Here is a 24,617-nt window from a genome sequence, read left to right as displayed (position 1 = left end):
TGTTATGTGTATGCAGATCTGGGTGGCATGCTGGTAGGACATAATAGGAAGTCTGTCTACTAGGTCCCCCCCAGTTTATTGGCTGATTAGATGTAAGTTGGCCTCATGATCCTTTAATTTGCTGTCTGGTTAACTGAGCTCATGTTGCACAGGGCACGAGTCTGGATTCAGTAGGCTGCTGTAAACACCCATTGTGCCTGCGATATTAGACAGCTACGAGGTGTGTCCCAAAGATTTAAGCAATTTGAGTCTCCCCTGGTGTGCTCAGTGTTGCCTGACCTATGCAGCTGTGTTAAGGTGGTTGAGAAACGCTGAAGCAGAGCTAAACAAGACCGGATATCTGAGTGATGAATGAAAGTAAGCCTCTTGCCTCTAAGCTTACTATTGCTGTGCATTTACCGCTTCTGGAAAACAAGCAGTTTTCACACAATGGAAAAGGTTGTCAAGCTGGATGTCTACAGAAAAGACCTCTATGCAGCTAGGTTGCACCACTTGTTACAGCTCAAGAAATTGTTCCAACTTTCACACTGCTTATAAAAATAGGAGTTTCGTTTTTTTTTCCTAATGGCTTAGTTTTGGCAGGTGTAGATCCCTCTCTTCAGCAGAGGTGTGGTACCTTACATCACAGAAAACTTGTGCTATTGTGGAAAATTGATGCAGCTTTTCTTGTGCTAGACAGAAATATAGCTTTTCTAGAAGGTGAGGGTGAACCCTTTTGCACAGTGCTGGCTGACAAAATTTTCCTCAGGTGTGATACAGAAGGGAAACTCGCTGGTATCTGTGTGCTTTGGAACTGCAGTGCTAAACAGTGAGTTGGGTTTCCCTGTTGAACAGCCTAGGTGAGCCTGAAGTGAAATACTGATGGACTTCAGCTCCAGCTGAGCTGAGAGAGTTGAGTCTGCCAGTGTTTTCTGTGTTTCTGCTCTGTGATCCTTGCTTTCTGACTGCTAGAAATTGTGCTAACGCATTTTTGCCTGAAGTTTAGTTTGTACAGCATTTCCTGAGGTATTAGTAATTCAGGTGGACCTAGTTAACTTGTATCAGCAATGAACCAACTATGTAAGCCTCTGATGCAGATCAACATTGGAGACATACAGTTACCAGCAAAACCTGTTACCTCCCCCTGCAAGGAGTGCCAGGACTGAATGTCTCTGAAGCTGTCATCCCAATAGGTTCATAGTTGCATTAAGTTGGAAAAGACCTACAAGATCATCTAGTCCAACCATCCTCCTATCACTATCCCTACCCACTGAACTACTAAATCAAATCCCTTAGCACCTCATCTAAACGCTTCTTGAACAGCGCTAGGGATGGTGTCTCAACCACCTCCCTAGGCAGGCCATTCCAGTGCCTGACCACTCTTTCAGAGAAAAAAATTTTTCTAAAATCTAATCTAAATCTTCCCCGGCGCAACTTGTGGCCATTCCCTCTCGTCCTGTCATTATTTATCAGGGAGAAAAGGCCCACCCCCCCCTCACCACAGCCCCCCTTCAGGAAGTGGTAGAGTGCAATAAGGTCTCCTCTGAGCCTCCTCTTCTCCAGACTAAACAATCCCAGCTCCCTCAGCCGCTCCTCATAAGACTTGTGCTCCAGACCCCTCACCAGTTTTGTTGCCCTTCTCTGAACACGCTCCAGGGCCTCAATGTCCTTCTTGTAGTGAGGGGCCCAAAACTGAACACAGTACTCGAGGTGTGGCCGTACCAGAGCTGAGTACAGGGGGATGATCACCTCCCTGCTCCTGCTGGCTACACTATTTCTAATACAGGCCAGGATGCCGTTGGCCTTCTTGGCCACTTGGGCACACTGCCGGTTCACATTAAGCCGAGCATCAACCAACACCCCCAGGTCTTTTCCTCTACATTCTTCTTTTCCTCTATACATTCTTCAGAGTGGGTGGAAGAAGTAGAACTGGGCAAGCTTTGGGTTCAGTTTTTATGCTCTCAGTGAATATGTGGTGTTTTAACTTGTCCCTTTGGTTAATGTAGAGACTTAGTGTGTTGTGCCAATATGTGGGACAGGTGTTCCAATCATCAGGTACAGTCCTTACAAATTAATAAAAACATGCCTTGTTTAAAACTTGTCCAAAGAAACTGGCCTTACTTGAAAGCCAGCACATTTATTTTGTTCCCTATAATGATTAGCTAAACTCTAGAGGGCTGAAATCGAAACAGGCACAGCCAGGTCTTCCTGATTGCACAGGTTTCTGCTGATCAGCTGAAGTGTGTTAAGGGGTCATATATATGTCCTTATGCCACTGCAGATTGCTAGTGCAGTATGCACTCTACTGAAGTCTGTAAAGTGATCCTCCTGTGTTTTGGATCCTGGGTACTGACTGCAATTGCAAGGAACCAACATATGGATTATTGCTGGCATGGATAAAGCCAGCTGCCCTGTGACTAGTTCAGACAGCTCTACGCTGCTTCAAATGCTGTTCTGCTGCCTTTATGATGAGTATTAAAGTGACAGAGTTGAATGTAATTCCTTTTGTGAATGCCAAAGTCTGCTGCTCCCTGCAAGATCCTTCTTGCTGTTTTCCTGGTGGATTTTGGTCTTCAGCTGTAGTTGTTATTAAACACTAGGAAATAATTTGTTGCAGATCATTAGAAGTATTACAGAGTTGGATTTTTTTGAGTGTGTTGTTGATATGCTGTTAGCTGTCACAGCACCTCACTTGAGTGTGTCTGGGAGTTCACTGGCTACCAGGCAGATACGCACACAGCTGGAAGATGTTAATGTCAGAATGCTCCAGCGAGAGGAAAGCACAGGGTAGAGCAGGGGAAGTTCTCCTCCTGGATCAGTTTACTGCATCTCTGTGAAGAGGAGCATCTTCAGGCATTGTTCACAGCAGTAGTTAATGAGCCCATATTGGCTGTGTGCTCAGCTGCCTGTGTACCGACAAGAAGTTCAATTTGCAAGTGACTCTTAACTGTTCTTCCTCCCTTATACTGGCACAAAGAAGCACTACTATGCTGTTGTGACTCTACAGTGTAATTTTCTGTGGAATTTCATGTGGTGACTTTATTTTGTTTGTATTGTTAGGGAAACTTTCATGTAACGGAGACCTATGCTGTAAGACAGCTTTTTAATCTGCTGTTGTAATAATGGATTTTGTTGTGTGTAAGACTTAAAGGCTGTGAATATTCATTAACTCAGAGCTGGCATCCAGAATTGCTGTATCTAATCTAATCTTGCTCCAGTGTAAGAATGGTCAGAGAATTTCCTGAAGAAGTCTTAACTTCATAGTGTGCTTGTGGATTTTGAGAATATTTTCAATGCAGTTTGCCAGCAGGCATGCAACTCTGAATCATAGGTCTATTATACTGGTATGTGGGACATGAGAATCAAAAGCATGTGTTCCTACTTCATCAGATGTTAGGGGGAATGGTTATCTTGTAGCATGCTTGGATTGGTTGCTAGGTGTCCTCTTAATACTGAGCCTGTCAACAGAATGTATTCAGGAACGTACATCAGAATTAATTTGCTGTGAATTAGCTAAATCCCTGTGTAGACACTCGGTCAGAATGGAAATGCTCTTAATCTGAAGTGACTTAATCTCAAAAGTCAATTAAGCTATTCTAAATAAGTTGTGGAAAAATAATAATAGTAATAAAAAAGATTTTATGACTTTCCATCTACTATAAGCTCATCTTTGTATCTGAGTCTTCCTGGAAGTCTTTGTGATACTATATTATTATTAAAAGCCACCAAAGAAGCAAATGTGTTTCTGAATCCTTTTTACTTTCTCATACCTTTGCAAGGTCGATACTGGATGCACGCTGCTCACAACAGCTGTAAAGGCCAGGTGGCTGCAAGACCTGACACTGATTCAACAGCAATTGTCCATTCACTTTATCTAAATATGAGTGGCTTCAGGGTCACGTGCCTCCAAGGAAATGCACATTTCTCCCTTACTGGTTAAGTGTGCAGCATTTTCTCCTACAAGCAAACATGTTAGTTGGAATACCAAGAAAAAGCATACCTACTGTGACAAAGCATTTTTCATCATTATAAAAGTAAATATGGAAATAAGCTTTTTTCTTTAAATCTGAGCTTACTTGAACCTATGAAACATGACTAGAGTGCACAGAGCAAGAGCAGATTTGAGGAATGCAGTGAGGTACTGCTAGGCTTCTTGAGCTCACAGCTTCACAGCCTTTGGCTTTTTCTGTCTTGTTGCCTTTTCTTATCTCACATCATTTTTCCCTTTGAACTCTTACTTTCTAGTTAATGCCCAGCCACAACGTCCTTGCTGTGTACTGCTGCACAAAGGGAGGAAGGCGCTGCTGAAGAATGATGGCATTTTGGACACAGCTGGGATTGCTGCTGTGGAAGAACTTCACCTACAGAAGAAGACAGACTGTAAGTATTAGCCAAAGAGTGGTTGTGGGTTTTTATTTTATTTTATTTTTTTGTTTAAGTTAGTGCATTTTGGCTTGCTTGTCAAGTGAAATAGGGGAAAATTCCTATGTGTTGGTGTTTCAAGTCTGAGAGGACTTGAACAGTAAAACAGCTGATCTGCCCTTTCTGAGAGCTGATTCAAATCCTTGTCAGACAGAAGGTTTGGGGGTTTGGGATTTGTTGCTCCTGGATCCAGTGTGTCAGAGTACTGAAACACTTGTCAGATCTTATAGGGTAGGATGTAAGCCCAAATGCCTGTGCTGTGACCTGCCTCAGGAGGAGTACTGCCAGGTTGTGGGTCTGTGGCATGGACTCTAAAACACTTTTGACTTCTGTAAGCTGCAATAACAGCAGAGAAATTCAGCTACTTTGTAATGTGGCCAAAGGTCTAATGACTGTTTTCCCAGTGTTGGGACCTCTGCTAGAGCAATAGCAAGCATTTTTGATCTCTAATCAAGGAGAAGCACACAAACCTATTGTGTAATTTTTCAACAGAAGGTTTACTTAAGTAGCTGACATGAGGCATGCTCTCACATTTGTGTAGAGACAAATCCAGGCAACTGGTGCTTTGCTACCAAGGAGCATTCTTGTTAGCCTCAGTGCTGACTTCACCATCTGTTATCAGTGTGGAATATACTTGTTAGACTAGGCAGTAAGAAACAGGAGTCTCCTTGTGATGACAGGGATATGGAAGCATGAATTCAGTGCATTCTCCTCAAGGCTTTCTGTCTTTACTGCGTTTTGTGAGGGCACATTAATGTTAACTTCTGCAGACTGCTAAAGCCAGAGAAAGCATAGTCCTTCTAGGGGCTTCAGTGGTAACCATATTAGACTGAGCTGTGTTCTGTGAAACAGGACTGTGCAGAGGAGCTGTACTGTTAGATCTGACCTTGAGGATGTATAAGCAGAGAATGAGAAGGGAACAAGAATTACTGAGGTGGTGAGTGGAAAGTAGTTTCTCATAAGCTTTCTGAACCCTGCAAATGTCAGGGTGTTTGCCAGCTGACTGGGACAGTGTTGCTTTAGAAACTGGGAATCACAAGGGAGAGATGGCTGTCATATTCACTGGTGGAGATGGAAGCAGTCTTTGAAGTCATTACTCAGACATTCAAGACTTGTCACAGAACTTTTGTCCAGTGAATTCAGAGCTGAATATATTTCATTCTTAAAGCACTCAAATAAAATCAGGCACAGGGTTTTTTTTTGTTTTTTTTTTTTTTCCTCCTGTGTACCTCTGATTACAGACCTGTCAAAGGTGGCAGGAAATTCTATGCAAAGTTGAATGTTCTTGTCCTTATCCAACCAAGAGTTTTGACCTCCCAGGACAAGGCAACCCATCTTGTAAGCTATGGGCTGCATCAGCCTTAAGAAGTGATGTTACCTGCATTCTTGTAGTGAGGGGTAGGGAGGAGTGGGGTCAATATCCTAACTTTGTGAACTGCTTCATAATTTATAAGAATATTGCAACAGAGTGGAGGAAGTAGTCTCAACAGTGGCTACAGCTCTTCGAAGTATATGCTGTTCTCAATTACTCTAAGAGCTAGCATATCCTAGGCTCTTAGAGCTGAAAATATTCTCTTCTTCCCTTTGATACTAGCAGTCTTATTCCTGTCCTCATCCAGTCTGGCTTTAGGAATCTCCATAGGAGATAGATAGAGCCTATGTAGCAGTGCTTGAACTGGTTCAACCAGGAGGAGATTTCAGAGGAGCTGAGTGCTCTGCTGAGGCAGATGGCATTTTTGTCTGAGGTCTCTGAAGTTAATGTATCCAATCTGAAGGTTACTTGAAGCTGTCTGGCATGGGCACATCCTGTCAAGTAGCTGTAGGCTGGGCAGTAGAAGTTCATTCTGATTTTTAACAATGACACAGAAATGCAGGAGGCATCTGCTTGAAGTGGAAAAAGACCTTTCTGTTTGTACTTTCATTATGATCTTTGATCTCTTCAGTTATTTCTTCATACCTACTATCAAATTCTGTATCAGTTTCCCATTGAGGAGCCTGAAGGCTACTGCTTACAGTCTATACCATTCCGGTATTATTATTCGATTCACAGCAAAGGCAGCTTATCATCACATGTTTTTATGATTTATCTCCAGAGTTTTGCTCAGATGCTTTTAATTGGGGCTTTACCTGCAGGTATCAAGAAGGAAACCCCATTAATCAGGATGGGGAACCAGAACGTCTCTTCTGGCCATACTATTTCCATGGCTGCACAGTCATAATCTGTTAGGAGACCAGCATCCTGAGTTGCTAGCAGTGCTGCTCAGCCTTTTGTAGTTAGTGAAGGTGTAGCTCAGAAATAATTTGATTCTTCTTCTTTTTCCCCAAAAGAAGTGTGGTCTCCTTCATTTCTCACTGAACTCTCTTTTCTGCTGCAGTGCATTTGGGCTGTGTTGTGAAAGATGGGTCCAAAGCTCAGCCTGACGTGTGCATTTCAAGCGTTACTTTGTACTGGATTACTTCCAACAGCATTGGGTGAGGGGAAGGAGAGCACAGGGGGAGAGCAGAGAAATAATTATGTTCAGGGTTCACTGTTGTGTAAAAGCACTGTCTCTACCTGCTGTCTTGCAAGTGATGAGACCTCTCAAGCTTGCGTGGCAAGGCTGATCAGCAGCTGGTGTTTCTTGCACTGAAGCTGGACTGTAAAGATGAAGGCACTGTTGGGAAATCAGATGTGATGGTAGTTTGATCAGTACTTGCTCAATAGATTTCCTGTTGACACAGTGTTGATCTGAGTATTCCATTGCTAGCCAGCTGGTACATGCTTCAGAGACTAACTTCAGTTAATTTATGAGTAGCTTATTGTGGGCCAAGTGCTACTGTCTGCAAAGGTAGTGTTCCTCCCTGGCTTCCAAGGTGGGCAGGGGTAGCAGAGAGGTGAGGCTTGATAGCTCTGTTCACCAGGCTGGTCTAGTGGCTGCAGTAAGTGAGGAGACTCAATTTTTTCATTATCTCTTTAACATGAACCTGGGTCAGGCAGATCCTTTCTGGTGTTGGTGCGTCTACTGTACAGGGACAGCAACATATGAAGAGTATTGATGTACTCTTCTGCTGTGCGAAGGCTAGGATGTGGTAGGGGAAGGAAGCTTTTGAGCTTTAGGAGTGAAAGGAAGAGGCTTTGTTCATTTGTTCAGTATTGTAAAGGGCTGTCCAGAGGGTCCAAGCCCTCTATTGTAGTTCTACATATAAGTTAAGTTTGACCCCATGTTTCAGCTAATGCTGGCTGTGACTCAGAAAGTAACATTTCAGTTCAGCCATGATGAATCATTTGCAGCTGCAAATGTACAGCTGATCCAGTCCAAACGGCTTCCCTTTTCTGTTCTCCCTTTGTTTGTGAATCAGGAAGGCTGGAAGTATGTGTGGAGGCATACAGCACTTTGCATGCAGTGTGCTTGTGGTCACCCTCCAGGGTTATGCAATTAGCCATTTCTGGCTTTGCAGCAGAGGAGCTAGGGTGGATGTTTCTCTGTGCAAGCTAGGGCTGAGGCCACTACTTTCTCTCTGTAGCTGCAGGAGTGAAAAGTTGCTTGGGCACCCTGGGCAGCCTCCACAAGCCCAGCTAGCATTACTTTGCCTTCAAGCCAGTATGATTGCATGTATGATCCCCCTTAGCAATAGGTTTGCAGCATTGGATGTTGAAGAGGTGATAAGGGGTGAAGTGCAGGAAGATTCCCGCAGGAGGTCACCAATGGCAAGGCAGTCAACTCCGTGCATTGAGACTGCTGCTACTAAGAAAGAAAGGAAGGTGATCGTAGTGGGTGGCTCCCTTCTAAAGGGAACTGAGGGCCCCATTTGCAGACCAGACCCAAACCTCAGGGAAGTGTGCTGTCTCCCTGGGGCCCAGATCAGGGACATTGCTAGAAGACTCACGAATTTGATACGCCCCACCGACTACTACCCGTTACTCGTAGTTCAGGCAGACTGCAATGAAATATCTCAGAGAAGTCTGCAAACTATGAAAAGAGATTTCAGGGGATTAGGGCGATTAGTTCAAGGGGTGGGAGCACAAGTGGTGTTTGCTTCCATACCTTCTGGGGTGGTGAAGGACACAGAATGGGCTAGGAAAACACAGGTGATGAATAATTGGCTGAGAGGTTGGTGTAAAAAGAAACCACTTTGGGTTTTTTTTTACCATGGGGCAGTTTACTCAGCTCCTGGCCTGTTATCTGTTGATGGAATGCACCTGTCTCAAAGGAGGGAACGAATCCTAGCACAGGAGCTAGCTGAACTCATTGAGAGAGCTTTAAATTAGCTGTGACTGGGAAGGGGATAAAACAGGGCTCACCAGTAAAGAGCCTAAGGAGGCTGTGCTGGAGAAAAGGGTGAGGCAGATATCTCAGCTGAAGTGCATCTACACCAGTGCATGCAGCATGGGCAATAAACAAGAAGAGCTTGAAGCCATTGTGAGGCAGCTAACTATGACCTTGTGGCTATTACAGAAACATGGTGGGACCTCTCCCATGACTGGAATACTGGGATTGATGGCTACAAGCTCTTCAGAAGGGATAGACAGGGAAGAAAGGGTGGTGGCATAGCTCTCTATATCAAAGAGTGTTTTGATGTTGAAGAGCTTGAGGTTGGAAACGATAAAGTAGAGTCTCTATGGATAAGGATCAGAGGGATGGTCTTTAGGAGTGACATCGTGGTGGGGGTCTGTTATAGACCGCCTAGTCAGGATGAAGAGATAGACGAGGTGTTCTATAAGCAACTCGTAGATGTTGCACGATGGCCAGCACTCGTTCTCATGGGGAACTTCAACTTCCCTGACGTATGCTGGAAATATAATACTGCGCAGAGAAAGCAGTCCATGAGATTTCTAGAATGTGTGGATGATTGCTTCCTGACAAAGCTGGTGCAAGAGCCTACCAGGGGAGATGCCTTGCTAGACCTGCTCTTCACAAACAAGGAAGGACTAGTAGGAGATGTGAAGGCTCGAGATTGTCTTGGCCAGAGTGACCATTAAATGGTGGAGTTTGCTATTCTGGGTGATGTCAAGAGGGTGTCTAGCAAAACTGCTACCTTGGACTTCCGGAGGGCAGACTTTGACCTGTTCAGGACACTTGTTGCAAGGGTCCCTTGGGACTCGCACCTGAGGGGTAAAGGGGTCCAGGAAGCCTGGATGCTCCACAAGATGGAAATCTTAAAGGCACAGGAGCAGGCTGTCCCGGAGTCCCATAAGTCGAGCTGGAGGGGAAGAAGACCAGTGTGGATGAACCGGAAACTTTTGTTGAGACTCCGAGAGAAAAGAAGAGTCTATGTCCTCTGGAAGATGGGACAGGCTACTTGGGGAGACTACAGAGAACTGGCCAAGATTTGCAGGCAGAAAGTTAGAAATGCTAAAGCCCAGCTTGAACTTAGACTGGCTGCTGCTGTAAAGGAGAACAGGAAACCCTTTTACAAATATATTAACAGCAAGAGAAAAAGTAAGGAAAATTTCTCTCCTTTACTTGATGAGGCAGGGAATGTAGCCACAGATGATAAGGAAAAGGCTGAGGTTCTCAATGCCTTCTTCACATCTGTCTTTAATAGATAGAGCAGTTGTCCACAGGGTACTTGCCCTGACCTGGAAGTCCGGGATGGGGCGCATAATGCACCCCCTGTGATCCAAGCAGAGACGGTCAGAGATCTACTCCTCCATCTGAACTGCCACAAGTCCATGAGACCAGATGGGATCCACCCAAGGGTGCTGAGGGAGCTGGCAGAGGTGATTGCCGAGCCACTTTCTGCCATCTATCAGAATTCCTGGTTATCTGGAGAGGTCCCACAAGATTGGAGGCTTGCCTATGAAGGCCGTAAGGAAGACCCGGGGAACTACAGGCCTGTCAGCCTGACCTCGGTATCAGGGAAAGTTATGGAGCAGATGATCTTGAGGGAGATCACACGACACGTGCATGGCAATAAAGGGATCAGACCCAGCCAGCACGGGTTCACCAGGGGCAGGTCGTGCTTGTCCAACCTCATCTCCTTCTATGACTGGGTGACCAGACTGGTAGATGAGGGAAAGGCTGTTGATGTAGTCTACCTGGACTTCAGCAAGGCCTTCGACACGGTCTCCCACAGTATTGTCCTGGAGAAACTGGCAGCCCGTGGTGTGGACAGGTTCACTCTTCTTTGGGTGGAGAACTGGCTGGCGGGCCGTGCCCAGAGGGTAGTGGTTAATGGAGTTAAGTCCAGCTGGCATCCTGTTACAAGTGGTGTCCCCCAAGGGTCAGTTTTGGGGCCCATCTTGTTTAATATCTTTATTGATGACCTAGACGAGGAAATTGAGTGTACCCTCAGTAAGTTTGCAGATGACACCAAGTTGGGAGGATGTGTCAAACTGCCTGAGGGTAGGGAGGCCCTTCAGAGGGATTTGGATAGGCTGAGCAGCTAGGCTGAGCTCAATGGGATGAGGTTCAATAAGGCCAAGTGCCGGGTCCTGCACTTTGGCCACAATAACCCCATGCAATGCTATAGGCTTGGGGCAGAATGGCTTGAAGAATGTAGAGAGGAAAAGGACCTGGGGGTGTTGGTTGATGCTCGGCTTAACATGAGCCGGCAGTGTGCCCAGGTGGCCAAGAAGGCCAACGGCATCCTGGCCTGTATTAGAAATAGTGTAGCCAGTAGGAGCAGGGAGGTGATCATCCCCCTGTACTCAGCTCTGGTGCGGCCGCACCTCGAGTACTGTGTTCAGTTTTGGGCCCCTCACTACAAGAAGGACATTGAGTCCCTGGAGCGTGTTCAGAGAAGGGCAACAAAACTGGTGAGGGGTCTGGAGCACAAGTCTTATGAGGAGTCACACTGTCATCCTGTTACAAAAATGGAGGCATTTTTATGGCATCTTTGTTAGTATGGTTTCAGTGAATTTTCTTGTCCAGTGATGATATGCACTAGCATAACAGGTGGGAATGGTATCCCAAACTCATCTTGTGGAGTTTGATACCATTGCCAGAAGTTCTGGTGAGAATGACACTCAGTTTTCATTTCTGGATGTGGTTACCATTTGGCTGGATATCAGTCATAAAGGGTGTCTGTGTAGATAGCTAAATGGTTTCCTTTGCTGGACTGCGGTTTTGGCATATTAATTTGACAGTGTGAGATTTATTCAAGGTACAGTATTAAAGAAATCTCACCTGAATTTTTCTAGAGTGCCCTGTGTTGAATATCAGGAGCCTAATTTTAGTTGTTAATGGTGTAGAACAAGAAAACACATTTATGAGGGGATCCTCCACAGGGGTGCAAATCTTATCCCATCTGGCTTGTAAGAAAGACACTGGTATCTTATTAAAAGATTATTTTTTTTTTCCAGTGAAAGTGAAAAGATTTTTCTTTACTTGACCAAGAAAGCATTTGTTGCTTTGTCCATGTTCTTCTGTTGAGTATAGCACAAGTCAGTGAATTTCTCAGTGCTTCAGTGTTCTGCATTTAATAGTAAATCCTTTTCTTCTACACTTATCTGGTTCCTTTAACAACTGAGTTTTCTTTCTTTACCTATGAGTACTCTGGACTAGAGTTTACTTGTCTTGGATATCATAAATACATTGGAATAAAACAGTAATTGGTATAAGCTTAATAGCTTTGCTTTCCTGATAACAATATACTTTTCTAGCAAAGTAATTAAAGGATTTAGCATAGCTATGCACTGGCATGATGTTCATCCCTAATGTTAGGGTAAAAGCTGAGTTGTTTATTGTGAAGAAGTACGAGTACTTCCCACTATCTCTAATTTATGAGGCCAGAAATCCATCTGATTGCTGGGAAGAGTAATAGGGAGATTTCTTTCAGGCAAGGGACAGAAAGAACTATAAAAAAGTGAAAAATAACCAGTGTTAAACATAATCCAATTATAGCCTGTAGTTTTTCAGCGTCCTCTGAAGTTGTAGGAACAAACTTTTCGGACCTGGAATACATAACCAAAGGGATGTGAGAACGTGGTTGCAAAGCTGTCCTGTCTTAGAAGTGGATTGTACTTGAAACTGTTCTGTCCTGTATGATGTTTTAATACTTTGTTGTTCCCAGTTCCAGCTGCTGATCGAAGTTGCTTGGCCTCTGTTTATCTTCTTCATCCTGATCTCTGTAAGGCTTTCATATCCGCCCTATGAACAACACGAATGTAAGTACCAAACACAGCAGCTGTACCTGGAATGGTTATTTCAAGGCTAGAAGGCAACAGTGCAAACTGGCAGGAGACAATTATCAGCAGTAATGACTGCATACCTTTTTGTAATCTTCAGGGAATTTTTAGTGACTGCTTTCCTTCAATCTTGGGGACTGCAGCATGTTCTGACAAGTTAATATTGTTCCACGACTGTATTTTGCTGCTGTTCTTCTTGCCATTTCTGAGTTTTTTGCATTTATAATGTATTAGCCAAGGATTTACTGTAGGAATGGGACAAGTCTGCAAAACCCACGTGGAACCTAAGCTTTGTTTCTCATTCTTTATGTGACTGTATAAAAAGAAAACAGTGTTTGGATCTATAAGAAAGCAGTCTTGTTTTCAGACAGTAATGTGGGCTAATGTATTACATAAAAGATCAGAAGAGCAATTCCTAACTGTACAGTGTCAACTGTATATTCAGTAGATTCTGCAGTCACACATTTATGGGGAAAAATGTTGTATTTTTACATCATAAATGAATACAGTTCAGCTTTTCCATCAAAGGAAGCTTATTCTTGATCCGCAGATGACTGTGGTGGTTGTCATTTGATTTCAGAAGCAGAACTCGTTGAAGCAATATGCTTAAGCTTAAATGTGATTGGTGATGACTTCATGCTTCAATTAACTGACTATAGAAGAGCTCTTTGTTTATCTTTCCTTTGCCTGATTATTACAGGGTAAGGGCTAAGGGTCAGTGCAGAGTCTTTCTGGAGGGCACTCTGAGTTGTTTCATTCTTAAAATAGGTAAAGAACTGGCTCTTACAGCACTTAACCCTGTGGTTCTTTGCAGTAGCTGGGGCATTTTATGCTGATTACTGGTCTTTTAAGCTAGCAAGAAACTTTTCAAAGGTTAAGTGCTAACCTATGCAACTTCCTGATGTGGCTTGAACACTGCTGGTCTCTCACTCACTGCCTGTCTTTGTTCTGTGCCTAGCAGGGTAATTGGAGTTTCTTTAATTGTAATCTTGTACTTTGCTGCTAGAAATTCAAATTACCTCTCCTGACTATTACAGTAGAACTAAAAGAAATGCCTGAAGTATGGACATAGAGAGAAGCAATACTCTGCTCAGTTGGTACAAAGAACTGCATCAGTCTCCATAGTATTTCTTGCCAGCTTTGGGTGTGCTGCATATGAACTCAATCCTTGCAAGAGCTGCTCTTTTTTAGCTCTTTTTTAGACTGAGTGTGATACAGGACTGAGATTATTAGTCATTAGCCTCTCTGTACATCCTTTTACATCTGGCACTTATTGTTATTATCTTTCATCTGCATTTCTTTTTCCTTCCCATTTTTATTGACTAAATTTTTATTTGTCTCTTCCCTCAGTTGGTGTCAACAGTAGTAGTGTTGTGTATCTCTTAACTGTTACATTCATGTTTTATCAATTCCTCTCCTGTGCTCAGAAGTGTTCAGGAAGTGGAAACTAAATTCTTTCATTTAAGTCTGGATTGGTTTCACTGTTTGCTCACTCATACGTTGATAGATCTGGATGAGTTGTGTAGTGGAACTTCTATTTTGTTGGGGGTGAGCAGAGATGCTAGAAAGAAACCTTAAGTTTGCCTTGAGCTCTGTGGCAACATTGTGCGTGGTTTTGGGAAACTGGATTGCTATCTGTGGTGACAGTATTGTGTGCTGTTACAAAAGGTCTTATAAGTGAGGCCTGAACATTTTAGTAAGAGAGCTGCATGCAAGTGCTTTGCAGCCTCCAGATAGCCTAATTATTTTTGTGGTACAGTTTGTTTAATAAACTGGTAAGATTTTTAGCTCTCTTTCTGTTTGAGGGAAAGGAGCAGAACCAGAGGTTGCACTGTTTTTCTATTCTGACTTGCCAGAGAGGAGTTCTCTATCTCTGTTTATGTGAGGAACCTTTTCCTGAAAACTTCAAAGATAGCCTTGTGGCTTTCACCAGATTAGGCAGGGAAGACATCTCGGACTGTGACAGCTGTCTGTCATTGCTTTCATGTCATTAGGGTTTTGTTTCAATGTAGTGTGTAAGTATCAAGAGGAAATTCTAGTGAGGCTGCTGATGTCACTTGTAAGAGCTTGACTTTTCAATTCTTTTGAACCCTTCAAGGCATTCAAAATGCACTTCATTTGGAAGAAAAAGACTTTCTACAGAAAAGCCAGATGTTTACTATGATATAGTTAGAAATGATGTGCTGATAAATTGTCTTCTAATGCAACTGCCTTAAAACAAGGTAATTCTGGCTTTATCATCTTTAGGAAACTGCAGTTATGTGCTACATTGTATTTAGAAAGTTAAGATGAATTCTTGTATGTTTTTCTTGTTTTCATATTGCTTTTAGTTTTGTTTTTCTAATTTGTGTAAAATTTTATCCATGTGAAGTGAAAGATATGGAGGAGAGAGGTGTTTCTTTGAGAAATTATAGGAAAATAATCTGAATGTCTTAGCATTTTTTCCTTTCATACCCTCCCTATACTCTTCTTCCAAAAAGAGAAATGAAACAAAAGCCAGAGAATTCAGGTAAACAGTATTTCTGTTTTGAAAAGAATACTCGGAACTAATAGTCCCCTTGATACTCAGAACAATGAATCTTTTGTTTCCTCACCTTTCTCCTGGACAGAGTCCCTGGCCTTCTCCAGGGAGCCTGATGAGTTCCCTGTGTTCTCCCTCTGTCTTCTCTCCACCATCTGTAATAACCAGCCTTGTTGGGTTTGAGCAGCTCTGACTTTTCATCCTTTGGGGGCTTGGTCCCCTGCCATGGCTATGGGTGTAGCCAGCCACCTCCCCATCTAATTGCAGGCATCTGAGGATGAGACAAGTACCAGAGTGTGAGGGAGCAGTGCATGAAAAACGCTGAGTCTTCAAAGTCTTGAGGAGCTGCCTTAAGAGATAGTGAGGAACAGCATAACTTTCCTTCCTCTTCCACTCTCTGGGGTGGGGGTAAGGAAGCAGGTTCATTTGCAGAATGTAGAGTGACAAGTTATCTTGGATGCAGGATTGTATGATAGAGGCCTTTCTTCTGGAGGCGGTGGGATTCACAGATACAGACATCGTACTGGTAAAGCTCTGCCATGGGCAGTTTGTTACTGCTTTAACTCTCACCAGATTTCATAATATAAACAGGATGTGAATGTTGAAGTATGACTTAAGTAGGTCTTTAATAGCAAGAGCTGAAAACTTGTTAAGTGTTGGAACTCTGAAAGTCAAGCTGTTATGGGAGAGCACTGACATACTTACCTCAGGTAAACCAATATAAGCACCTCACAAGTGCTCATGTTTGCTTGTCATTTACAGTGCATGTAAGTGAGGAGAGGGTCTTGAAAAACAAAGAACTAGAAACAGTGATGCAAGACTGAGGGTAGCTGAAGCTATACACACCTAATGAAGTGTAATTTTTAAGAGAAGAAGGCAGAGTTGTGTGGAGAAATTAACATCAACTCAAGCTTCTTGATGTTGGGCATTACGATCTCTTAAATGCAGTGTGGACAGAATTGCCATTGCCCTCCTTTACTACACAATGCTGTATCTGGCATGTATCTTGTGTCTGTTTCCTAACTATTGTGTTTTGGTTTTAGGTCACTTCCCCAACAAAGCTATGCCTTCAGCAGGAACATTGCCCTGGATACAGGGGATCATCTGCAATGCCAACAACCCTTGTTTCCGCTACCCAACACCAGGGGAATCCCCTGGTATTGTTGGTAACTTCAATGCCTCCATGTGAGTTTGCCTGCTTTTTGCTCTTTTCTTTGGGGAGCATGTGGAAAGGGCATATTTTGAAGTCACCAGTTCCTTGTGTAACCCCATGCTGTCGAGAGCCAAGTCCATTCTCTTACTGAGTGTTCAGAATTCAGCCCATAAAAAGGTGAGATGCAAGGTCTGTTTTCCAAAGAGCCCCTTTCTGTGGTTAATGAACCTCTGAGATGAATGGTTTAGAGGTGAGAAACAGTCTAAGAGCAGGATTTGCTGGAACTCTCCCTGTTGTGTTTTACTGGCTAATGTGTTAGTGGAAGCTCCACTTATGGTCAGCATTGTTACACCCTGCCTTGTTTGCTGAATTTGTACTGTCAGGCCAGCTTGATGCAGAACAAAAGGTGCCTGCAACCTGGAAAAACACTTAAAAGGGACAAGGACATATTTAAATTATTGAGCTTCTAAGTTGAAGCAGTTTACAAGCAGCAGGAGGCCCTCTCCATCTCAGTATGAACTGCTTTTAAATGCTTGGAGGTTACCAGCCTACCTTGGTTTGACTGTGCTTTAGCAGCCATCTTTTATTAGGCTCCTTAATTTTCCTAGGAGTCATCAACAAAGAAATGGTTAATTGTTCTGGAGAGAGCAGTGACATAACTCAAGGGAGTGAAGTTTGAAACTGGGATGTGAAATTTTGTCTGTGGATATTGGATTACAGGGCTAATGACTACTGTTTGTTGTTTTTTTTTTTTTCCCATTTCTTCCACCAGAGTTTCCCGCCTGTTTTCAGATGCCAAGAGGTTACTCTTGTACAGCCAACAGGACACAAGCATAAAGGATGTCCAGAAAGTCTTGGGAAAACTGCGGAAACTGGGGAACTCCTCTGGCTTAGGTAATGGCATGGTAGAAAGATTCACCTATGTATGTTTCTTTTCTGGTTGATTGTGCACATGTGTGTACATCTGGCACATCTGCCCATAACAGGGAGATTTGAACCTGGTGATCACTGAGGTCTCCTTCAACTTAAGCCATTCTGTGATTTCTGAAATGTGCATAAACAGGAAGGTGCATGCTTATTGCTGATTGCTTGTTAGGCTCTTTCCAGTCCTGTGGAAGTAACTTAAACCTCTCCAAGTTGGAGCTTTTTAGATTCTTCAGTGGAAGAGAAAAATGCCAAGAATAGCAGCTATTTTGCATGTGATATTACAGTCCTAAAACCATTGAAGAGAGTTTAAAATGTTTCCTTTCTTAAAGGACCTTAAGTAGTAGCTGCTTTTGGAAGACACTAGTTACTTCACTGGTTTTTTCAGTGAAGCAATGAACCCCTTAAGGCTGGAATTTATTCCTTTATCTGTAAGCAAGTTGCTGAGGGAAGGCAAATAAGGAGAATCTGATGCTGACTTAACGGTTTGCAGAGTGAAAACTGACTTTTATCACTGTCAGATGACAATTATATCTTTGTTTCCCTTCTTGGTTTTTAGTTTTCCTGTGACTGTTTGAAGTGGGATACTTCATTCTCTGCTGGTGCCCAAAAGGATTTTGAATTATAAACTCTGGAGAAAGTGTTTTGTCTTGAAGGTTCTTACTGCCCTATTTGTCAAAAAAGTAAGATCCTTGTGTCTTTAGCTGACATAGGAAGGTCTGGCATACTTTCCTATCTGTCCAAATGAAAAAGTGGCTAGTGTGAGATCACGTGGAAGGCTTGCAGCAGAACTGGGACTTGCAACATCTTTACCCAATTTTGAGGAATGTGACAGGGCTCTCATTATTGCCAAGCTGCTCAGACATGGCAACATGCTAGAATTTTTTGGGGTACTCTTCTCTGAAAGATTATTTTTCTTGGCTAATTCGTTGGTGCTGCATGCTTCTTTCAGAAGCAATGCTAAGAAATGATTTAGAAAGAAGAAAATGAAACTTAGGGAGCAGAGAGCACAGCCACTTAGTGCTCTCACCTACAGTGAAGGCAGTTAGTGGTATTTTAGAGTTTTATAAAAGTTGTCTCTGGTTTTACAATTGTAATGCTCTTTTCATCTGAGCATGACTCATGTTCCATGAAGGAAATTACCTGGTGGGCTGTGAATAATTTCACGTCTAATGTGATCTAAGAGATCTCTCTGAGACTGAGGTTGCATTTTTATGTTCTCAGTGTTTCTCAGTACATTGTGGGTCACCTTGAAATTGGCTTGTTACTGACAGGCTGCCAGATGTCTGTACATACAGTCAGCATACAGCTGTGCAAAGGCTTTGTTGTGTCTCCTCTATCCCCTTCAGGGCTGTGCAGAATTGTGATGTGATCAGATGTGCAGGTGTTAGCACAAGCTACTGTCTTTCTTCTGGTATTAGTTGATGTTTACCCTTATGTGTAAGGAGCACACTTCATACCTGGGTTCAGTGTCTGTATTGCCAGGCAGCACCATCATTCTTTTGCCTCATTTTGTGGGGAGGAGAGGGTATGTGATGAATCTTCTGCACAGGGATGAACCTGAGCACAGAGATGATAACGAACACAGCCAAAATCAGCTACAATGACTGTATTCCTCCAGGAGAGTTTGAAAACACTTTAGGAGGAACTTGTCGAACTCCTGGTTTATCTCTGTGGTGTTCTGGGAACAAGTCCTGCCTGTGAGAACAGCAAAGGTTGTCACCAGTGTCTGCATTACTGTCTGCAAGGTAATTCTACCAAGGAGAGAAGATAATGGTGTTTTGTGTTGAAACATGCAGTGATCATCAGATATGGACATTTGTAAGAACATAATCAAATCTGTAAGCTGAAGCTGTCATTGCTGGGAAGTCTTGAGGGGGATGAGTGATTCCATGGAACGTTTCACACATCCAGTATTGTACACAAAAGTCAAGAATGCTTGTTTCTTTGTTTTACAAAGACTAGTGAACAGATTACAAAAAACAAGTGTCTGACAAGTCATCAAAGACCCTCTTGCTGTAATAAAGTATTTCAGATGTGTAGTTGAAATCATACATCAAGCCTCTGTGTAATTGGGATGATAGACAGTCTGCTGTTGGAATGTTTGGTTTGTAGGGAACAAAGCTTGTTTATTCTTCTCATGATATGCTCATTTACCAAGCCTCCAGCCTGGAGGTCCCTTCTGATCTTAGGCTGGCTGATTCATTCTGTGACAGCATGCATAAGACAGCATCCTCTAATCTTACAAGTGTTTGTGTATTTATCCGTAGCAATGCCTAGATCTCTGAACAGTGAAGGGAACTGCAGATGAACTGTCCTGCTGCTCTTGACAGAGAGGTGTGAGGGGCAGCTGAAATTCCTTCCTCTCTGTGATACTTCCCCCACTAAGAGAAACCTAAGTGACAGGAATGGTGAATGTCAGATGTGAGCATGCTTCCAAAACCGAAGGGATGCTCTGAATAAATACAAGCCTTCTGGTGTACAGGAATAAGTTTCTTTGGCCTACCTTTATACAGACATTTCCTGCAATTAGTAGGAGGGCTGATTACCAGATGAGTTAATTGTTTTTTAAAAAAATTGTAATACCTCATTCATTCCAAGTCTAGCCTGGACCTGAAGCATCTTGAACCACTGATGCATACAAGTATACCTTTGCAGCTTGCATTTCCATGGTGAGAGTAACTTTGTTCTCTACCTTGTGACAGGGGCTCACCTGCAGTCTCTGCAGCTGTCCCTTCCTACTTTCGGTGGTTTGATGTTTGTCTTCCACATGCTCCCACTGCTGCTTGAGCCTTTGAAAAAACTTCAGGATCACTATGTAGGCAGAGCCTACAATGTGGGAATTTCACTAAGATACGTGAACATACATGACATATGGTTTTGTTTTTGAAAACGGCTTTCACAAACTAATGTCCAAACTGGGACTATTGGTGCTTGACTTGAAATGAAGTGTGTTCTGAACTTTGGGGAAGGGATGCTTGCATAAGATATCATGGCACTTACACAGGTTCAGGAAGTCACGAGTGTTGGTTAGAGAGTAGGTAGGGCCCAGAGATTTTGTTAGCCAGTGCTTTTCACTCATGCCAATAGCCTTTGTGTCTCAGCTGTTACTTGGTGTGATGAGAGGTAATCTCCCAGAAAAGGGCTGGTCTTCCAGGAGCTAGAGCAATGGCTCCTGCTCTCTGCTGCTTCAGACCTATTCAGTCAAGAGAGGAGGGTATGCTCAGTGGGAAACAGCCTATCCTCTACGTACAAAACCTTTTCTAGCCAGGAGAGAACACTGACCAGTGGTGGACTTAGCACCTGGAGCTGTCATGCTGCATGGACACTGCTGTTTGTGTCTGCTTTCAGCAAGTCATGAAATCTGCGTGGATGCATATGTGTACCCCAGCACAATCAACTTTGCTGGCAGATGCCAGTGCCCTCTCCTTGCCAGCACTTGTTACATCTGTGTTCAGCAATGTCACCAAGGTCTTCAGCATACATATAAGGCGGTCTGCAAATCTGAACAGACAGTCAAAGACCTTGGTAACTGCTTTCAAAGAGCATTATATGGCTGTTGGGATTGCGCCTCACTGTAGGCTTGGCTTACTGGTGGTAGGCACTGGCTTTGTAACTGGCCTTAGCACTGCATTAGTGGAGAATGAAGTGTTACAAGAAATAAGCATTCCTTCTGTTCTGGAAGGTGGAAGTACAGCTTTCTTTTATCTCTGAGACATCCATTCTTTTTTATCTTCTCTACAAGGCTTTCAAATGTTTTGCTCTGCAGTGCCATGGGATAACAAAAATCAAAAGTTAAAACTAAAGGCATCTTCTCTGATTGTTGCTAACAGTTGCACATAGAAGCCAGTTTAGCTGGTGTTCACTTCATTGCTGTTAGTTTTCAGTGATCCCAAAGGGCATGTTTTTATTTTCCTTGAAACCAACCCAACTAAACATGAAATATGTGGAGGGAAACAAACATTGCCTAAGAAATTGCATCAGATCTTAATTTGTTATTCTAAATGTGCCCTCCCTTTCCTCATTGTCTACTAGATTACTGTCACCTGCAGTGCAGGAGAAATATCAGCTGGGTAGCAACATCTGCTGGTGTTGCATCTTGGTGGCTCCGTGTCCTGTACAGACAGATGCGCAGGCTGATGGGTCTGTAGGGGCTCCAATCAGGGCTAATAGTCCTACTTGATAAAAAGTGATAAAAAGTAGGGCTTGGGCTGAACGAGTGATGAAGGGCTTGAGAGAGGCTTTCTGGTGGTATGTAATCTGCTGCATGATTATTGGGGTGCTCAGGGAAACAGGATGTTCGGCATTATCTACTAGATGACTTGGAAGTGATAGATAACTCCTTCTTCACTGTCTTCTCACTAATAAAAATAACTCCACACCCTAAAGCTAACCATTTAAATTCATTCTTACACCTACCTGCTAATTAAGTTAGTTCCCTCCCTGATTTATTTGTAAGGATTCTAGCAAAAACTAGCCAGGCTAGAATGAGAATTAAACCATGTGTCTAGGTGGCATTTATGCCCAGAAACACCAGCAGTTGCAGGGTAGCATTCCTGGTATCTCATGGTAGCTTGTAAATATATGACTGGATGCTTTGATACTGTGCTGCATAGTGGCATCTGGATCCTTGCTTTTCCTTTAGGCTGGGGAAGTGCTGCCAAAAACACTGCCCTGTGGAAACAGTGGAGCAATTATGACTCTTGAAGACATTCCAGGAAGGCCAGTTTTTGAGCATTATTTAATTTTAATGTGTTTTCAGTATGTGTTACTTTGCATTAATCCTCAGCAGAACACCCAGGAGGTTTTTGGCTGTCTTCAGGCTGCTGCCACCTCTCAGCTCAGGGCACTCAGTCAGCAAGGACTATGTGAATACAGATGTAATTCTGCTTTGGTTAGATGCATTCTGTCAGGATGGAGCACATGGGAGAAGCTGCCGGAATTGTGTACTTGAATTGTTCAGTTGTGTGCCATGTGGATTACTTAGAAGACTTGGGTGTACAGCAGTTCTCCTACATTTGCCTCGTTACCTTTTTCTTCATATCACTGTGTCTCTGGGCAGGCACAGATGTGAATATCCTTAGTTGGATTTTTTTTTCTTCCCTGAGGTGATTTGGAATTATGCAGTCATCTGTAAATCTGGTAGAAAAACCCTTCCAAAACCATCTTGGAAGAGCATTTCAAGTCACTTCGTGCAGGTAGTGAGCAAACTCTGTGTCAGCCCACTGAGTTCATTTTTCTTGTTCTAAACTCCAGCAGGTCATCTAGCAGTCAAGAAAGGTACCAAGACTGAAGAGGCTTCTTACAACACTGTTCGTCCCAATTTTTGTGTTCGGCTATACAACTTTTTGTCAGTGATATGATAAAGTATTTGCTGAACTACATGTTGGCTCACTTATCACGTCCTCTGAAGTCTGATTGTGCTTTCCTTAATATTTCAAAGGCAAAGACAAGATAAAAGTAATAAAATATTGCTGGTAGAGGTTTAGGTATAAAGGTCTACTGTACTGTTAAACCTACTATCAAGAGAATCATCCTTGCTTCATATGTGAACTTTCAGCGATTTCTATTGATAAGTGTGGTTCTTGTGCTTATAGGCTGGAATGAATATGCATTGCTGTCTTACGGTTCTGCAGAACTGGGCTTTGTTTCCTGTTTTTGGCCTGAACTTCCTTTTTGTTGAGATGTTATTATAATGAGAGTCATAATTTGATTCCAGCTTGCTAGCTGGAATAGTTATGAGTGTCTGTGTGTGTGAATGTAAGATGGAAATACTGAAGTACCTTTGAAAGTGGAGGTCAGATCACCTGGTCAGCATTACATCTGGCATTGCTGTAGCATTTTCACTGTGGTGAGCTTGAGCAAAACATTTTGGAATCCTGTGACAGGAGACAATGCTCAGTGTAAAAACATGCAAGGAGAATCACGAGGATGTCAGTATTGGTCTGCATTGGTAAAGAGCTGTGTTGGCATTTTGGTTATGTTAAGGCATGCTATCCTGATGGTGCCAGCTAATAAATTGACTGTAGCATAACCACCAGTGCCCATAGTTAAAGTTTGCCACACTGCTTATACAACAGTCAAAAAAAATTTGCAAACTCACTATACCTTACAGGCACAGTGTTTGTCTTAGCATTAATTTGACTATGTAGATACACAATGATAAAACAAGAATTGCTAGTGTGGTGTTCACAGCATGTTTGGTATCAGCTGCAGAAGCAGAATAGTGGGAGGCTTCTGAGTGATTTCTTCATTCTCTTAAAACTCTCTTAAGCCTAGTTTTTCCACATTGTCTGTTATCCAGAACCAGCAAATAAAATCAAATGTTAAGTAAACAGTAGCACCTTTAAATGCTCCCTTACTATCTCATTCTTTTTATATTGCAACCTTATCAGCTAAGCTGCCTAATAAAAATATTCTGTTGCTGAAAATGCATTCTCAGGGTTAAGTCCACTTTGTGTTTATTTTCTCCGTTCTCCATCTGAGAACCATTTCTGGGTTTATTCTCAGTGACTCCTGGTAAACTGCCTAATTTGTGCAAGATTGTTTGCTTATCTGAGGTTGGATGAGAGAAAGAGTAACAGAGTGCTAATAGCAAGCACAGTAAGAAAGCAGTCTATTGGGTTCAGCTATTCTCAAAGCATTTCTGTAGATTCTTTCATGAAAGTGACAGTCAGGAAATGACCACTGGTGGAAAAAGGCATGTCCTCAGTGTCTGACTTGGTACTGTGGTGGGAGTGTGTGATTTTGATCTGACCTATCTCCAAAGTTAATACTGAGCCAGTTCAAAGTCACACTTAAGCTTCAGTGCTCATTACAAACATTTATCATCCAATTCTGCAGCATCCCTATGAGTTAAACAGCTGCAAAGGAAGTGGAGTCCTTTTGCAAGACAGTAGCATGTGACATAGTTTTAAACATAGTCAAGATGCAGTAAACAATGATGGCTCTGAAATACTGTTGATGTTGAATCAAGGTTCATTTTTTTATCCAGGCAGCATTGCTGCATGACCAGTTTCTTTGAAAATCCACAAAAAGTCAGTTTTTGAAGGCTGCGTTTTTCACAGAGAATGTGCGCTGTTTGATTTACTTATTTTTATTCTAAAGTAAGTATCAGTGTTGAGATTCTGTCTGATTCTGGTTGAATGCTATCTCAAACTGCTACACTACATTGCTTCAGCGAATAGCAGTGGTCTTTACCTCCAGTCTTTCTTAGTGTTGCTACATATTATCAGGTTGTTGTTTTTTCAAGAGATGAATTTCTGGTTCAGGTTATGTTTTCTGCTTGTATATCACACTCTTCAAGTCACTTGTTCACAAAGTTGGAAAAATCCTTTGAAATGGAGTGGAAATGCTGCAGATGTTACACATTTTTGTTTTAACTGAGTTTTAGTAATTATCTGAGCTTGTTAAAACTGAATATTGCTTGTGGCTTTGTGGAATGTGATTCCTGGCTGATGAAAAATTAGTGGAATAGCTCCACTGTAGTGTTTGCCCTGTGAAAAATC

General features: G+C 42.7%; 1 protein-coding gene across 1 annotated transcript in view; it reads left to right on the top strand.

Annotated features, from left to right (window-relative positions):
- The window catches only part of ABCA1 (ATP binding cassette subfamily A member 1), a 98,621-nt gene that overhangs the window by 12,900 nt on the left and 61,104 nt on the right, over positions 1-24,617 (top strand). The window contains exons 2-5 of the mRNA XM_065740701.1: positions 4,225-4,359; positions 12,397-12,490; positions 16,076-16,217; positions 16,958-17,079. Coding sequence (XP_065596773.1) covers positions 4,291-4,359; positions 12,397-12,490; positions 16,076-16,217; positions 16,958-17,079 — 427 coding nt within the window. The 5' untranslated portion in view covers positions 4,225-4,290. The remainder of the gene's footprint in view (positions 1-4,224; positions 4,360-12,396; positions 12,491-16,075; positions 16,218-16,957; positions 17,080-24,617) is intronic.

Source organism: Cyrtonyx montezumae, unplaced genomic scaffold (genome assembly GCF_038088225.1).
Source record: "Cyrtonyx montezumae isolate F1298 unplaced genomic scaffold, pur_monq_1.0 scaffold_29, whole genome shotgun sequence".
Taxonomy (NCBI): domain Eukaryota; kingdom Metazoa; phylum Chordata; class Aves; order Galliformes; family Odontophoridae; genus Cyrtonyx; species Cyrtonyx montezumae.
This window is presented reverse-complemented; position numbering and strand designations above follow the sequence as displayed.